General features: G+C 45.7%; 1 protein-coding gene across 1 annotated transcript in view; it reads left to right on the top strand.

Moving 5' to 3' along the window:
- Nucleotides 1-18,521, top strand: part of spen (spen family transcriptional repressor split ends) — a 183,586-nt gene extending 165,065 nt beyond the window's left edge. The window contains exons 10-18 of the mRNA XM_080266962.1: nt 173-3,825; nt 4,698-5,435; nt 8,022-8,318; nt 11,275-11,344; nt 13,083-13,291; nt 16,077-16,289; nt 17,091-17,291; nt 17,720-17,878; nt 18,351-18,521. Of these exons, the coding sequence (XP_080123088.1) occupies nt 173-3,825; nt 4,698-5,435; nt 8,022-8,318; nt 11,275-11,344; nt 13,083-13,291; nt 16,077-16,289; nt 17,091-17,291; nt 17,720-17,878; nt 18,351-18,479 (5,669 nt within the window). The 3' untranslated portion in view covers nt 18,480-18,521. The remainder of the gene's footprint in view (nt 1-172; nt 3,826-4,697; nt 5,436-8,021; nt 8,319-11,274; nt 11,345-13,082; nt 13,292-16,076; nt 16,290-17,090; nt 17,292-17,719; nt 17,879-18,350) is intronic.
- The last annotated feature ends 231 nt before the right edge of the window (nt 18,522-18,752 follow it).

Genomic DNA, 18,752 nt, shown 5'->3' with positions numbered 1-18,752 from the left:
CCACCCCATTCCTCCTCCCTTCCACCCCATTCCTCCTCCCTTCCACCCCATTCCTCCTCCCTTCCACCCCATTCCTCCTCCCTTCCACCCTCCTCCTTCACCCTGCCACCCTCTTCCACCACTTTGCCAGCCTCTTCCACCAACTTGCCACCCTTTTCCACCACCTTGCCAGCCTCTTCCACCACCTTGCCACCCTCTTCCATCACCCTGTCATCCTCTTCCACATCCTTACCACCCTCTTCAACTTCCTCTTCTCCTGCGGTCTCTTCCACTTCCCTACCACCCTCTTCCACGTCCATACCTCCTTCACCTCGTATAACAACCCCATCATCCTCCCGGCCACCTTTCTCCACCCCATTACCACCTCATTCCACCACCCTGCCACCCTCTTCCACCACCCTGCCACCCTCTTCCACATTGATATCACCTTCACTCTCTTCCACGTCACTACCCTCATCAGGTCGTTTAACAACCACTACCACCTCCATACCACTTCTGCCCTCCACCCTCCCGCCCTCAACTTCCATCCTGCCTTTGTCTACTTCCATTCTCCCTCCCACTTCAACCACCTTGCCTCCCTCATCCACTAGTCTTCCTCCCTCATCCACTTCTGTACCCCTCACCTCCACCACCATACCACCCTCCTCCAGTACTCTCCCCCCCTCTACCACCCTGCCTCCCTCTTCAACTACTGTCCTTCCTCCATCCACTACACTCTCTCTCTCTTGCACCACCTTGCCTCCTTCCTCTACCACTGGATCACCCTCCTCCACCTTCCCACCTCCTCCATCTCACCTTGTACTGGAGCCATCAAAGACAGCATTGATCACAAGCCAATCACACACTTCTGAGCACTCAAAACTGGAATCCACTGGTACCAGTAGCACAACCTCCACCACCACATCTCTAACAATGGTCAATTCCTCGGCTGTTTGGTCTTTGTCAACAACATCTGGAACCGTCACCTCTTCATCATACATGACTGTGCCTGGATTAAAACTAAGCACCACGGTAACTCCAGTGTCAAGTAATCGAATACCATGTCAACCTCTTCCTGTTGCAAGTTCCACGGTGTCAGTGTTACCAGTATCAGTGTCGTCAGTATCTCCCTCAGCTGCTAAGTCTGTGCCAGCGTCCATTCATTCCTCCACCTCCATGTTGTCACCAGTAAATACTCAAGCCATCACGTTGACCACTTCTGCAACCCCAGTCCTCACCGTAGCCAGTGTGTCCAGCGCCTCATGCATTAGTTCTGCCGTATCCTTGCCATCTTTGTCTGCTGCACCCACTCAGACCTTGGCCACAAATGCCTCCCAAGTGCCTATTTCTTCCATTATACCCACCAGCACTGCAACAGTGCCCACCTCCCTTCCCAGTTCCACTTTGGTGCCAGTGCCAGTCACGGGGCCAGTCCCCCCGTCCGTCCCGGTGTCGGTGAAGGAACCAAAGACTGCCACTGAGCCTGCCGAGATCATTGACACCAAACTGCTGCTGAACAAGACCAAAGATGAAGTGAAGGTCGAGCCTGATGGAGAGACCAAGCCATTCACTGGGCAAGACACAACCCTGACGGATTCCCCAACCATCACCTCTGACACCTCCACCACCCTAGGGGACATGAAGACCAGTGTGGTGGAGTCACAGAAACCAGTCAGTCTGGCCAGTAAAGTAGAGGGTGTGATGGGTGTGAAGGAGGGTGCAGCCCCCAAGGTGGTGCCATCCCCAGCTCCAGCACCAGAAGAGAAGTTCTGTGATTCCTCAGCACTAGAGGGTGGAACAGTGGAAGAGGCAGGTCACTCTGTGTCTGTGCACAGTGCACTGGCCAGCCTACAGACCATTGTCAGCGAAACTGCTACCAAGCCTGACTTGGAGGCAGCCTCTCAGCCAGGCAAGGAAGAAGCATCTCTGTTTATGAAGCAGGAGGCTGAAGCAGACCCAGTCCCAGTGAGGCCAGACTCGCCACCACGGCCGCAGGATGACCTGGCCAGGCTTGAGCAGGTGTGTTCAGAGATTCAGAACCAAAATGAGAACCTTGCACAGGATGTAAAGTCCCCCAAACCAGATACTTTGGCAGAGGCAGTTGTGCCAGATGATGATAAGGTGGAGGAGGTGAGTGTGGCAGCCCCTCGTGGCCGTGGCCGTGGGCGTGGACGTCGTGGCAATTGGCGCACTCCTCTTGTGGTAAAGGTGGCGGCACTTCCGGTAACACGTTCCGGTGCGGCTGCCCGTGGAAAAGGTCGTGGCCGTGGCAGGCAGACTAGGAACAGTGAAAGCCAGAAGGAGGATGTACCAGGTGAGACAGGTGCGAGTGTCACTGTGGAGAAGGTGCTGCCTGAGCCACGGCGCAGCAGCCGGCCTAAACGGGCACGCCGCCACCCTGATATGGTGGATCATGAGGAGACCAGTGGACGGCGGCGCCGTGGCCGAGGTGCTCGCACACCACACTCAGAGGAGGCACGACCACACCCCACACCTGCCGCATCGGATGTCTATGACTTCCACGAGTCTGAGGACGAGGACATCAAACTGGGCCTGGCCAAGACCAAGGCAAAGAAGGACACTGCCCGCACTGTGAATAGGAGTCCCACCAAACCAGAAGTGGAAGAAATTAGAAAGTCTGAAACTGATGAGAACCGCAGTAGCGCACCAGTGACCAGACGGTCTGGCCGGCTGCGAGACAAGGCACCGGAGGAAGATCAAGTGGCTGTGGATAATGAGGAAGGCAGCAGCAGCAGTGAACCAGTGGTGATACTAGAGAGCACCGCCTCTGTACAGCCCAACACCACAACCACAACCATCACTACCACCACCACACTCCCCAGTGCCATAACTGCTGTTCCGGTGACGATGGTACGAGGGCGTGGCCGAGGAAAGCAGCGGGAGGTTGACGTCAAAGGTGTTATTGATGTGGAGGAGGATATATCAATTCGCAAGAGCCCTCGGAGTAGAAGTCGCCCAGAAATCTCCGTTGAAATTGAGAAATCACCTTCATCTGTTTCCATTTCTGTTCCCACTCCATCTTCCACATGTATGACCACTGTAACAAATCCTCCTGTGATTATTGACAACATTCCAACAACCAGTGCACCAACCACAGTAGTGTCATCTGCAGAAGAACGCAAATCAGAAGCAGAATTAGTGGATCCAGTAACTGGCGTAGTGACAAGGGTAAAGGTTTGTGAAGAAGGGCAGTATGTCACAGACAGCGGGGACTCGGCTGCACCCCAGACATCCCATCAGCTACCACGCACGGAGGACATAGCGAGGTCTGTTGCGGTAATTGCACCAACTGCCACAACCACCACAGTAGGCCAGAGTATGAGTAGTGAAGTCTCTGTAATAGACACATCACACGCCCTTACAGTCACCAGCCGCTGTCGCCCCGGGGTGACCATGACAATTGTTAGTAACAGCAATGTGGCCGTTTCCATGGTAACAGCCAGTCGTGAGAAGGAGGTGAGTGTGGAGCTGTTACCAAGAGTTCGGCCAGCACTCCCCTCATCCCCCAAGCTCTCCCCAGCAGTTCCCATGATGCCTGTTATGTCAGCAACCATAGCACCGCCCAACACCACCATTGCACCAACACAAGGTCCTCCCATCCGCTCGGCCATTCCGGTCGTAACCGTGGCAGGAGTTTCACGACCAGTTGGTGCAGCTCCAGTCTACATCACCAAGCCAGTCCAGAAGCCAGTCCAGCAGCAGCAGCAGGTGTCACAGCAACAAATAATATCACAGCAACGGTTACAGCAAAAGCAGGGCCCCATGCCACCCCAGCAAACATCCCAGCCGCCGCCACCACCACCACAGCCACAGACCCAGGTTAAGGTATGACATGGTTCTGAGGCTTGTTTTTGTTATTTGATGCAGTACTTCATTCTAAGACTTGTTTTCATATGATTACACACAGTACTTTTTTATGTATGTAATATTTTCATCAAGTTTTTCCACTCGCACTTTATTAATTTAATCGTGCACCTCCAGTCCGTCTGGTAGTTCCCCATATATCAAAATTACCACGGTGTAATTTAAGATAGGAGTAACTATGCTTGTTTATATTATTTTGGATGTGTTGTGTTCTTTGTTAAACACTTATATTTGTCTGACATTGAGAAAAAAGGTTAATGTGGGTGAAAAAGTGATAGCAGTAGCATAGTGATGGACCCATACAACTTGCATGGGGCAGTTATTTGAGTGTGGGTGGGGTTTAGGTGTGGGTTTGTGTGGGGTGGGTGGGGATGTGGGTGTGGGTGTTTGTGTGTAGGGTGGGTTGGGATGTGTGTGTGTGGGGGAGGGGGGGATGTGGGTGTGGCCAGTCATGTGAAGAGAATGGAGAATGAGAAGCTGCCTAGGAGAGTATGGGAATGAGGTGGAGGGGGATAACAAGGATGAGATGGAGAGTTATATGAAGGAGGGGGAATGAGTTAGAGGGAGGGCACCCATGTGACAGAGGACAGGGCTGTTTGTTTGTGACCATCTTTACATGATTAATGCATCTGCCAGTAGTTGCAGACAAACAGGTAATGTGTGTATGTGACTCAGATCTGCTGGGCATGCAGCTGTTTTGCTTTCCCTGTCATGTTTTTTCCTTGCCATCTGGACCCTACCTCACCTAAATTCTCAATTGGGGGGGAAAAAAAAAAAAAAAAAAAAGGATCAGGATTGTGATGATGATTTAGCTTTACTCTTGTGTGTTTCAGCCTGGTGGTGTGAAGACTGTACCTGTGGCGTCGTCTGCTGCAGCAGTGATATCTATTGGCAACCACGTACGTAAGGGCAGCGTCGCAACCTCTGCCACCCCATACTACCCACCCAAGACCCTCACGTCAACACAGAGTGTCACCATGAGTCAGCCTGTTAGTCGATCAAGCATACCCAGCAAGACCATCACTGTTAGCAGTCAAGCTGAGCATATATCCAGTCCGGCAACGTCGTACGAGGGGACACATCGGGTCGTTCCTGTGAGTGGCATTGACGAGGCGCACCACAGGGTATTCATAGAGGACCAGCGGACAGTTCACGGGGAATACATAGGCATGCCGGTACACCCGCGCTACCCCAATCAACGGTTCCTGGAGCCGCCCCGTATTGAGGTGGCCAGGATCTCGGGGTCGTCGCCTTCAACGCCATCACCAGCTGGGCGGTCAATTGAGACGGATGGACACCAACCCACACATCAACCTGCTCACCAGTCTGCACATCCACCCACCCACCAAACTGCACACCCAACCACACACCAGTCCAACCACCCACCCACACACTCGTCTACTCACACTCCAGCTCACCCGCCTGCTCACACCCCTACCCACCCACCCACACATCCTCCAGCCCACTCCACAGCCCACCCACCTGCCCATGCGCCAAGTCATCCACCTGCCCACACACCTGGACATCCACCTGGCCACCACTCCACCATCTCCGGTTACGACATGGTGCCAGTAAGTATGCACACACTTCACTAAATATCAGGTGTTTTTGCTTTAGCATGTCATTTAACCAGTGGATTTGTCAGTTTGTTAAAAATAATAACTTAATCATCCCAAGTGATAATTGGCCCTTTCAGTGTACTAATACGTTTATTTTGTTCTTGCATTTTTTTATTTTTTTATTTTTTAGCAGGGAGTTTGAACAGAGGTTAGATATAGGAGAGTTTTGAACAGAAATTAGATATAAACAGAGAGGCTAGACATAAACTTTGAACAGAGAGGCTAAGTATAAACTTTGAACAGGGAGGCTAGACATAAACTTTGAACAGGGAGGCTAAGTATAAACTTTGAACAGAGAGGCTAGATATAAACTTTGAACAGAGAGGCTAGATATAAACTTTGAACAGAGAGGCTAGATATAAACTTTGAATGGAGAGGTTAGGTATTGAAGAGACTGAACAAAGAAGTAAGAAAGTGGAGACTTACAGAGAAGTTAGATATAAAAGAGGCAGAACAGAGGTTACATACAGAAGAGATTTTCGAAAGTAGTGGTTAGATTTTGCCTTTGCTTACGTCTCCAATACAAGAACTTGATCCTAAGCTGAATTAACCGAAGGTATCAAGAAGAAAATAAGATTGTCATGTACACTGAAGGGTGTAATTTTAAAAGATTGGAATTACTGCACAAATTTTTAAAGGCTTGAATGATAAGTGAGTGGATGCACTTTCTCTCTCTCTCTCTCTCTCTATCCTTCCCACCTCAAACAGTAGTGTGAAATAGGGTTAAGTTGATAGAAAAACTAGTTGTATTATAGCCAGTTGTCGATACAGTAGTTAAGTGTAATTGGTTGTTGCATTTCAAAATCAAGTTAGTTTATCATTCCCGCCTTTCAGAAGTCCAGTACAGTATACAGTAATCCCTCTATAATTCGGATTAATTGGGGGGAACCCTAGGTCAGATTATCCAAAAATCCGAATTATTGGAGCTCATGCTTGCCCCTATCCCCAAATCACACCTACACTCACTGAAACATGGCTTTTTCACAAAAACATCGAACAGTACAGTATATTATTACTTTATACTCAGAGTGCACAGTACAATAAATAGAGTGTTAAACCTTGGTAATGAAGTGTGGCAACACAGAAGTAGAGTACAGTACACTTAACTGTACCAAGGGTACTGTACAGTTCTTAAACATTGCATTTATTACTACATTTATCACTACAAAAACTGTTCACGTCCACTTATTACTGGAACGCTTTTCGGACATGTCTCACTTAATTTGAATTTCTCTCCGAATTAAAATTATTTGTCTGGTGGTAAAAAAAAGACCTGAATTAACCAATTTCCGAATTATTCGGGTTCGAATTAGAGAGGGTTTACTGTAGTATTCTCCTATTCCAGCCTCACAATTCCAGTATTCAAACTCTTCATAATACAGTTCCAGATTCTATCATTCCAGTCTTCAAAACTAGCACAGCATTAATTCAGTCTTCAGAACTAATGTTCCATTATTCAGGTCTAGAAATTTCATCATTCCAGTCTTTAAAAATTCATAATTCCAGTCTTTTAAAAATTCCAGCATTCCAGTTTGCTAAAAATTCCAACATTCCATCATTCAAGTTTCCGTGAATTGCAGGCTTGAGTGAATAATGAAAACTGACATTTTTGTTCTGTTTCTGTGCATGTTGTGAGTATGTTGCTTATGATGATGATGATTTTTTTCCTCTTCCTCCACTCCCCTCCTCCCACCCCACTTTTTTCCTTCATTGATACTTCCTTCCTTCTTCCCTCTGTGGATTGCTCAAGTACAGTACCTTTTTTTTTTTTTTTTCCTTTCCCGTGGAGTGCAAAAAATGAAAGAAATTTTTTTTAGTTTTTGTGTATTATAAACTTGAAGATAAACATCCAGGGCATCATATGGTGAAAAGAAGAAATCTCTCTCTCTGTATTTGCTGAGGGCCATGCGTAAGTTTACATATAGTGAAAAAAAAAAAAATCATTTTTTTGTTTTTGTTTTAACTTCAAGATAAACATCCAGGGCATCATCTGGTGAAAAGAAAAAAAAAATCTCTCTCTCTTCGTCTTTGCGTAGCGCCATGTGTAAGTTTGCGTAGGGATTTAGTTGTTTACGGTGATGCACGGCCAGCACAGCCTGAGCTGTGGCTCACAATCCATGGGTTAATTTTTCCCTCCTTGCCTTCATTTGCTTCTTCCATGCTTCCTTGATTTTTACCTTCCTTCCCTTCTGTCCATTTTTATTTCTTCCCACTCTCCCTCCCTCCTTTCTCTTCCTCAGGGTTTATAACAAGAGATTATTTATTTTAAACTTAATGTATGTTTTGGAAAAGCATGACTTGGAAGTTTGAGAGAATGAAGAGAGGAAGCCCAGGAACAATCCCTCCACTTTTTTTTTTTTTTTCTTCCACCACTTACCTCCCCCCATCCTTAGTTTTCTCCATCTGTTTTCATCCTGCATTCTTATTATGTTTCCATCTTCCCCTCGTCTTGTGTTGAGCCCCGTGCCGCCCCAGCTAAGCCCTGATGCATGTGTTGCTTGCCTCTGCTGGTACTAACTCGGGATGTGGTGTTTTCAGCATGTTGCTGCTGCACACGGTCACACCGCCCCTGCCCCCATGCCCGCTTCCTCGGTACCCCCGGGTAACAAGGGGGGACTCACCCATTACTTCCACGGAACTGATGTCGGGGAGTACCAGACAACCGTGCCGTCCATACATCACCCACATCCTACCGGTGGCGGTAATGGCGGTGGCGGTGGTGGTGGGAACGGTGGCGGTGGCAGTGGTGGGGAGCGCTACCTCACCTCCCCACCACTCTCCACCCCTCCCTCCACCCACAACACCCCGCCCCCTGCCCACCAACACACACTACAGGTTAGCACTGCATTACACACACCCTTCTTAGTCTGGGATGTCTTTAAACTGTCACTGCATTTTCCATTGAAGGGGGGAGGGATGCATAGGATAAAACTCAGGTTAGTTATCATCGCTAATGTTTGGGCTACACAGATCCCTGAAATGTTAGATATGCAGGATAAAGCTCAGCTTCATTTTTCCCTTGTTTCACACAGAACTCGTAAATTTCAGCTTTAATTTTCTGATGTTTCACACAGAACCCTGAAAAGTTAGAAATTTAGTACACGGATAGAGCTTGAGTTTTTGATTTTCCCTAACATTTGGGTGACATACAATCCCAAAACCATAGAGATACACAGATCCTTCCATCCATCGTCTAATCCTGTGTTGCCCCATGAGGAGTGTAGGAGCCTGAGGCTAGGCAAGTTGGCCCTGACATTTAAGATGAGTGACCAGCCACACTCACCCCTGAGTGGCATTATGTGAGCAATAAACCTCAACCATCCCTTGGATATAAACCTGCACAGGCTCAATCAGATTGGAGCACCTTAACTTCCCACTGAACCACCAGGCAATACAATTTGGTTATATGGTTACCACCCAGCATAGCAATTGGTGTCCTGGTGTACAGGAAACCATTTGGCTTGTCAACCTTATACAGGAGGAAGGGAAAAGAATTGCAGAAAGAAAGAAAGGCAGAAGAGGAAGGAAGGACAGGGAAATGGAAGGAAAAAAGGAAAGGGCTTCCACCCAAGAGCAGCACTACATCAAGTGAGTGGATGGTGAGCACCCCTGCCTCCTATTAGATGTGCAGATAGAGCTTGATTTGTTTCTCAAATGCTGCAGACTTTGCAGATCCCCCAAACATAAAAGAAACTGAGCTCTCTCCTGTGTCTCCCTCCCACCGAAATCATCCTCTTGGCTCAGTGGATCAGTTATATTTTCCCATAACTGCTGGTAAAATGGGGAAGACTAGGAAATTGGATTTCTAACTAAAAGCTGAACTCTAATTGGCCACTTGTGAGTTTGGGCTACAAGGAAGCTGAAAATATCAACGTTGATAATTTTTGTAATGCAGTAATAGTACAGATGACATTAAATAGAGAAAAATATTTTGTGAAGATAGCTTTGACATAATATTAAAGTACTCACTAGACAGTTTTATACTTTTGTTTTGGTATAAGGAATATAAGAAGCAGTTTCTTAACCACTGAAAAGATGAACAATCTCTGATATTCTACTTTCCTTATGAACAGTTAGGTCACAGCTTAACATTGTTCAGCAAGTACTCAGTACTGTATTATGTAAAATCTGTTTTTAAAGGATGTTTTTCTGTATGAAATACAATTTGTGCTAATACTGTGATAATTATGATTGTTAGTATTTTCAACTCTCTTGCAGCCCAAAACTCACAAGTGGCCAATTGGCAAGGTTTCTGTACTCCAATTTAATAAGGAATTTAAAGGGGGGGGGGAAGGAAGGTCAGAACTGGCCACTTATGATGAGGATTTAGTGTGTGTTACACCCACATGTACACTTTTGGTGCGTGGTGGTCAAGTAGTTTAAGTGCTGTGGTAGGAGTGACGGCCTGGTAGTGACAGTCCCAGAATTGATGGCCATTAGAATTACATCCACACTTACACACCTCATATGCACAGCTGTGAGCAAAAGTTCGCCTTCACATCACTTGCCAGCTGTGGTAATGGAAGGCGTTACTTGAACAATTTTTATCCATCTGTCCATCTGTTCCTGGATGTTTTAATCCTGTAAGAGGTGTCCACAGCCAAATCACCTCCATTTTACTCTCTCCTCTTATGTGGCTGCCCTTCCTCCCAACTTGCACCTCTCTCTCTCTCTCTCTCTCTCACACACACACACACACACACACACACACACACACACACACACACACACACACACACACACACACACACACACACACACACACACACACACACACACACACACACACACACACACACACACACACACACACACAACACACACACACACACAACACACACACACACACATCCCTGGTCTCCCTCCTCCTCCTCCCACTTTACCTCACACATACAACAGCTTAGTCAGAGTCTCATTCTCCATCCTCTCCACATGGCCACATCATGTACTGTACATGTATAATAGTAATGCAAAGCATACAGCAAAGGAGTGCTAGAAGGAAGAATACTCTCTGTAGTTAGGAAATACAGTAAATGAAAAGTATGGAAGGCAGGATGCAATGTTGACAGGGAACTTACAGCAGATTTTTGCTCACAGCTGTACTTCTGATTTAATGGTTTGAAGGTTCGAATGATGCTTGATTGGAGTGGTGGTTTTATTAATGGTATAGTACTGTAGTAATATAATAATAATGATAATACAGTAATAATGATAATAATAATGGTAAGGATAATAATACATTAATAATAATAATATAAGAAGAAGAATAAGGAGAATAATCATAGCCACCATCACCATCACCACCATCACCATCAGCATCAAGGCCCCTTTTTCCCACCTAAGGATGGAGTGAGGTTGGGTCCAGGGAGCAAGAACAAACCCTGATTCAGGATAAGAAAAAACTAACCTAAAGTCTGCCCAGGTGAAAGGGCCACTTACTGACTCACTCACCATTCAGTCCCCTGGAATCCTAACCCCACCTCACAGGCATACACATCCACAGTTACATGCATCATACTAATACAGTACAAAAACTCTCAAATCTGAAATGCCTGGTTCCAAAGACTTTATGGAACAAGGGATATTTGGAATGTAGAATCATACTTGGAAGAAAATTATATAAAAAGTAACCTACAGTAAATGCAGTGAATTGTGTGAATTTGAAGATTTTGTTGATTTCAAAAATTATAGTTTAAAATATGATGATTTTGAAATGATTTTATTGATTTTGAGGAGTATGGTTGAGAGTTTTAGAATTTTAGTTTCATAGTGATTTTTTTTCATTTTTCAGAGTGAATTGCGTTCGGTGCCCCCCTCGTACCTGCAGCACGTCTACCAGGCCCAGTACTACGGCATCTACGGTGAGTTACTTTTAAACGTGGCTTTGGACTGATTTCTCATTGCTCAAGAAGGTTCCCTAGCGCCTCTTCTTTACCATTTTATTTTAGTATCTAGTACAGCACTCCTCATGTATATTATCAGTGCATTCATTTGTTCGTTAAGGCTTCAACGTGCGTGCATCACCCTTGTTCATCTATTGGCAACTCTTCACACTGCTCGATCTCTAGCAGCCTCTCTGTGTGGTCCCTAATCTCTGAGGTCACATACAGTTCTGTCAGTAGTAACCCTTTTGCACATCGTGACTGGATGCATATCACCAAAATTATCTACCTCCCCAAAATGAACAGCAACACAAATTGCACCAGGAGAAATAACTCTTAAATTGGCAAATTAGCTTAGTTTTCTTAGTTGCAGAGCTTTCCTCTTGAAGTTGCATTTTAACTGGAATTGCATCGCAGAACCTGGAATAAACAAAATTGATTGAAGACAAACCACTCCAGTGGCCTGGAGAGCATTGCGTACAGACTCACCTGCCCAAAAACTTACATGAAAGGGTTAATAAGACATAAATATAAGAGGAATAGAAGGGTGTAGGATACAGAATAAATCAGTAAGGAAGAGGTTTGAGAAACCTCCTTAGGCTGGTGAGAATACAGCCTTTGTTGTAGCCTTATGTAGATTTTACTTAGAGGCACAGTCAAGAATTCCTTCACACAGTTGCAGTATTGAACTAGAAGAAAATTTCAACCCCCCCCCAATTCTTTAGTTCTGACAGTTTCAAGAGGGTAGGCCATAAAAGAAAATTCACTTGGCAACAAAAGTCGTCACCTGTCATACTTCTCCATGGGCTTTGAAAATCTGTTTCTTGATTCTACAGCAGCTGACACTGATTACATTGTTTGACCATAGATCTTTGTCATCTGTGTCATTTGGTTTGGATTCAAGGGACCAGTTTTCAAAAGACCATAGACAGAAAAGCAGGAAAGATGACTGGACCTTAGTTGATGGATTTTACCTTGATACAGGGACAAAAGATTATAAGAGTAAGGAGCTTGTTGAGAGAGAAGGTGACTGTGTGTGATGTATTGGTAAATTTAGAGAGATCTGAATTGGTGAATGGTTTTTAAGTGCTGTACCTTTGTTTAGTGATAGAAAAGATAGTTAAGTGCTAAAGGGAGTAGAAAGTGTAGTGGCTCAAGGAAGAAAAGTGACCTGTTCTGTGAAGACCTTGACACAATACAGAGAACTGAGTAAGGAGGAAACAAGATGGCTGCATTGAAGGTATGCTAGAGTCTTCATCAATGTATGAGTGTTGTTGTTATTGTCTTAAACCAGGTCTGTATGGTAGAGGAAACCTGTCAGCCACAGGCAGGCAATTGCTTCCATGGGATTGCCCTATAAGTACAGTGTAGTACATAATTATACTCTGCCGGAACATGGTGCCCCCTTGTAATAGACAGTGCCTCACCAGAGTTGGACTAGAGCTTTTCCCCATGGCAATGGCAAGGTGCAGGGAAATATAAGGAGGTGTGACTACTGGGTAGACACTGTAGCTGCTTTACCCCACCCACAGCACCTCATAGGGTGTGAGAGTAGAGTGGCAGGAGTTTGAATAAAGAGTGCTGTGGAAATTGGATGATCATGGATATGTGTGGGTTGTGTAAAGTGGATGGGATAGTTGCATGTAACTGGTGGTTGTGTAAAGTGGATGGGATAAAATAAATTAGTAATAATGTCTAATGTGTTTGTGCATATCAGGTGGAGAAAAGTTGATGACCCCACTGCCCCTGGACATGAAGCTAGAGAAGGGCGAAGGTGACAAACACGAGCAGCCCGGGTCTGGCACGTGTACTCCTGACTTTGCTGCCCGACCTGGCGGCACAGCTACCACACTGGCGCCGCGTGGACAGTCATCACCACATGTCCTGGCATCACCACACCATGACCGATCCACAGACTCCCCACAGGTAAGAATTGCAGTAGAGTATTTCTGTGTTTCACCTTGTCCACACCAGCCTGGAGTCAATAACAATAGAAAAACAGTAATAATAACAAGAAATACAAGAACAGCAGTAATAATAAAACAAAAACAGCAGTAAAAAAAAAAAAATCAGGATGCCACAAACAACAAGAAGAAGAATAACAAAAGAACAGTAATAATAAAGCAGTGAAAACATGAGTAAAAACAAAACACACCATGAACAACAGTATGAGTAGCTAACGGTAAGAACAACAAAGTCATAATCCAGTAGTAAAAATAACAGCATGAAGAACCTTAACAAGAACTTTGCCGCTCTTGCTGTACTGGCCCAGGTGTATGATACATTGTGCTGTACTTCATCCCTCCTGCAGTCAGCCTAGTGTTATGGCTGGAGCTGCATGATGCCCATTAGAGAGTGAAAAAATGGCCACATCTGCATGTGTGGCCAAGATCTTCAGTAATATGAATGTAATGGAAGGCCTTATTTAGTGACTAATTGGCTATCACTGTTATCCTCTCTTTCTATCTGTCTATTGCCAGATGCCATAATCCCGTAAGGGGTGGCCATTTGACTTTGAGTTATTTGTTTTACAGGGAGGGGCACTAACCCTCCACCAACCCACCTGCTGACACATAGGGAGCATGTATGGTTTGGTTATATGGTTACCACCCAGCATTGTAAATGGTTTCTTGGCTTACAGGAAACCATTTGGCTTGTCACTCAATCTAATGCCACCTGTAAAGGAAAGAAAAGCAGTAAGAAGTGACAGGAAAGATGGGAGAAATAGGAAGAGAGGAGGGCAGGCACAGAAAAAGAATGATAAAGGCTAATGAAGAAGCAGGCAGCACTATATCAAGTGGGTGGATGATGGTCACCACCACCTACCACTACAGCATAATAGTTTTTATATTAGACTGCTTCTGATACCACCAGATGACAAGATGTTAATGTGTGGCCCATTTCTTTGGTCTTGATGTTGGTTAGTTTTCCCTGCATGATGTTTCCTCTTTTCTTGAGTATTACACCAGGAAACCATTTACTACCCTGGGTGGTAACCATATATCCAAACCATGGTGCCTGGTGGTTTAGTGGATAATTAAGGCACTCCAACCGGATTGAGCCTGTGTTGGTTTATATCCAAGGGGTGGTTGGGATGTATTGCCCACGTAATGCCACTCTGAGATGAGTGAGGCTGGTTACTCACATCTAAAATGTCAGGACCACCTTGCCTAGCCTTGGGCTCCCACACTCCTCATGGAGCAGCACAAGTTTAGAGGATGATGGATATCTGTTTTAATTAGGAAGAAGAAACCAAAAACTAAAACCCCATAAAATTGTTCCCTGCAACAGGAAAATAAAACGGGGGGGTGGGGGGCAGCATTGTTCTTTATGAGATATTTGGACACATTGTGCTTAACCAGCTGTGTGCCACAGCCGTATTATTATGGCCTGTCGTGTGTGCGCAGAGACTCCCCAACACCTCCCCCACGCTGTGCGGGGAGCCGCATCCTCAGTCTTGACTGTGAGTGAGTGAGCATCATGTCTCACCTAGGTCTCTCCCAGTGTGAGATTGACGATCTCCTGGCGGTCCCCATTGCTGGTGAAAGTGATTCACCAGTTGATGTTGATGTTGCTGATAAAGACTATGTCCAACCACAGAATTATGCAGTGAGGAGGAGGTTCCATCGCCAAGAAAGGTGATATATATGGCTTTACCACATGGCTGGCTATCACCCTGTACCACCACCACCACTACAGTGTGCAAGAAGAATTTGAAATGTTTGTGCTTTGTGCAAAAAAAGATGCAAATGTAAAGTATATATGTGTTTACATGTGCAAAATACTAACTGCAAAATTACAAACATAATAAATGCCACTCACACACATGTCATAATGCATCCCTGCACATCTTTATGCTTGGGGCAGTTCCCACATCATCTGTGTACCTTCCTTGAGTGTCCCTGGGTCATTTGGGATAGGTAACAAGGAGAAAACACCAGTCTCGTACCTCAACTAACTGGGTGTCACAGGCAGCCAATGAAGTCTGTGGTTTTAGACCGAACATTTCAGGTGACAGCCGAGAACTAATCAGCCTCAGAGTCAACCCTTTAGGCTTCTGTGAGTACTTTTATGGTTGTTTTCCATGTTTTCTCATCATTCCTATCCTATCTAGCACACACACACACACACACACACACACACACACACACACACACACACATTTCCTGATCTACCAGATGACCCGCCGACATGTCGTAAAAGTACCCCCGCTAATACCAATACACCAGTCCTGTATGAGACAGCCCTAGCATGTATTCAATATGGACGGTGGGTGTTAGCGCCGAAGTGGTGACATGTGGAGGTGTAGGAGGACTACTGGGCCTTGGGATAGGCAACTGCCCCCAAGAAATAGGCCCTGAGCCTTTGCCCAGAGTCGGACACATAAAAAACACACACACACACACACACACACACACACACACACACACACAAAAATGGCTCCATGAAGGCCCCAAGTTGGCTGGTACATGGCAGGTTAAAAAACTGGATTTCAAAGGCAGAATAAAATATAGACAGGAAGACAATTGAAAACATGTTGAAAACATCTGAGGACTAAGAGTATGGTAACTTGTATTAGAAAGCTGGATAGAAGGGCGAGTTTGCTCTCTGGATCCTACTTCACCCTGTCTCAAGGTAGGGAAAAAAGAGGTTACGATGAAGATGGATGTAATAGTAGAAAATAACCCAAAGACAACTCCTTGCCTTTCAGGTAGCGATGGTGTACACGCGTTACGACCGTTACTTCTACCCGGGGCGCGCTGGGACGCCCGGTGCACCAGGGACATCTGAACACGAGGCTCGCAGTCGCATCTCGTCACCTTCGGCCACACCACACGTGTACCCCGCCATGGCACCATCGGACCCACACCACACACTGCAGCTATCATCACAAATACCGCAGCAGCTCCAGCAACTTCTGCAGGTGTGCTATATGATCATCTGTGTTGGTTACGGAACCGCATAACTAAGTGAATACTTTGTGATTGAGTGGGTGTTAAGGCACTGCAGATACCATAGCAGTTTCAGTAACTTCTACAGGTGTATTACAATATCATCATTAATATTATTCAAACCATGCAAGCAAACAGTAACCATATTGACACCTGGTGGTTTAGTGGGTTAAGGCACTCCTGCAGAATTTTGGTTGGTAGGGGATTACATTAGAGAGGTGGTTTGAGTTTATTGCTTGCCACTCAGGAGCAAGTTTTTTACACAAGCTTGACCCCACCTCTCCACTCTGAAATCCAAACTGTAGCAGTAGACTAACACGAGTGTGGTGGTAAGAAAAAAGTGCTTTGGAAAGGATGTAGAGCCATAGCAATGAGGGTTATGTATAATAGCAAAGGCAGTGAGACGTGAGAGCCACATAGCTTCTATTCCCTTTGTTTCATCTCTAAGGACATATTAGAGGAATGAATAGGAAAAAAAACAATGTCTCATATACACTTCTTGTGGCGTGTGTGTCTTGGGTTGGGCTCTGGCTGCTCTGTTGTTCCTCGTTTTCCTTGTTTGGCCCGTCCTGACCTGCCAGTATCACTACGTGTCTGTTCCAGGATGTGTTCTCGGCCTTATTATTATATATGTTTCTGCCCCATTATTAAGTGTGTAGAAGTGACATAGAGATGATGATTGTGGTGGTGGTGGTGGTGGTAATAGTGATGACCATTTTCCAAGCCATCCAACGGGCGTGCAGTGTAACCATTAACGTACTTGTGTATTTCAGGGTTCAGATGTGCCATGGGTGGGCCTGTTGGGGCTGAAACAAGACCATGCGGCAGTTCAGATGTTCTACGTGTCCGGGAGCAGCGACGTGGCAAGGGGCGCGCTGAGACTGAATCCCGATGGCACAACGTCCACCATAAGGATCGGGCAGCGCATGAGGCTTGAACAGACGCAGCTGGAGGGTGTGGCAAGGAAAATACAGGTGTGTGTGTGTGAGTGAGTGTGTGTGTGTGTGTGTGTGTGTGTGTGTGTGTGTGTGTGTGTGTGTGTGTGTGTGTGTGTGAGAGTGAGTGAGTGTGAGAGTGAGTGAGTGTGAGAGTGAGTGAGTGTGTGTGTGTGTGTGTGTGTGTGTGTGTGTGTGTGAGAGTGAGTGAGTGTGTGTGTGTGTGTGTGTGTGTGTGTGAGAGAGAGAGAGAAAGAGAGAGAGAAGTACAGGTGAGAGGAAGTGGGCATGGAAAGGGAGTGATTGAAGGTTAGCCAGAAGGGTAGAAACAGTTAGCTTCCATTGCTAGATAGAGCAGGTGTGGGAAGTTGAGTGGTTGAGAGAGAGAGAGAGAGCTAGAGAGATTCTGCTTGTTAGTTCAGTTGATAGACAGCCAACCCATATAACTGTCACCTTTGTCTTTACAGATGGAGGCAGAACACTGCATGCTCCTGGCTCTCCCTCATGGGCGAGACTCGTACGATTTCATTCAGCAACAAAACAGTCTCCGCAACGGCATCATTAACTACCTGGTGGTCAAACAAGCAGCCGGGATTGTTAACGTGTCTGCTCCTGGCACTCAGCAGGTCAGTACAGTTGTTCTGGTGTACATTTTTTGGTGTGTGGGGTGGAGTAAGGTGTCATGGCCTTGATTGGTGAGTGAATGGGAGGGTTGCTTATTCATTTGGAGAGACTGGTTAGTTTTTCCTGTTATTTTTTTTTTTTTTTTCCTCCTTTAACCACCCCATCCCAGGGTGGGAAAAGAGGTGTCAGAATGATGATGATGATGATCATGAAAGTAGATATTGACTTGCAACTGAATGACAGGCCAGATCATTGATGATGATGATTAGTGATGATGATGATTATGGTAATGATGATGGTAATGGTGACAATGACAGGGATATGGTGACGAATATTGATAATGATGACTGGTGATGATGTTGAGGATCAAAATAACAATGATGAGTATTTTGAATGTTGATGGTGATGATGATTATAATAACAATGATCATGTATTAATCCTCTAATCCTCACTAAATATCTCATTATTAACAGCCAGCATATGTGGTGCACATCTTCCCTCCCTGTGACTTTGCCAATGAAAACCTCGCCAGAATCTCCCCGGATCTGCTGCATCGTGTGGCTGAGGTGTCCTACCTCCTCGTTGTCATCGCCACCTGCTAAGATAAACATTACTATCATTAAACCAGCTGTGGAAGATCATACAGCATTGCCCCCCCCCCCCAACCTTCATATTGTCATCGCTATTTGCCAAGATAAATATTTCCGTTACCAAAGCAGCCTTGGAAAATCATACTTGTTCGTGTCATCACTTCCCACCTTTGTATGGTCATCACAACTGTACCTGCTAAGATAAACATTTCTATTGCCAAACCAGCCCAGGGAGATCATACTGCTTCGTGTTGTCCCTCCTAGCCCTTGTATGGTCGTCACTAC

This window comes from Coenobita brevimanus, chromosome 23 (genome assembly GCF_032717465.1).
Source record: "Coenobita brevimanus isolate Jiangsu-jjx chromosome 23, ASM3271746v2, whole genome shotgun sequence".
NCBI lineage: Eukaryota > Metazoa > Arthropoda > Malacostraca > Decapoda > Coenobitidae > Coenobita > Coenobita brevimanus.
This window is presented reverse-complemented; position numbering and strand designations above follow the sequence as displayed.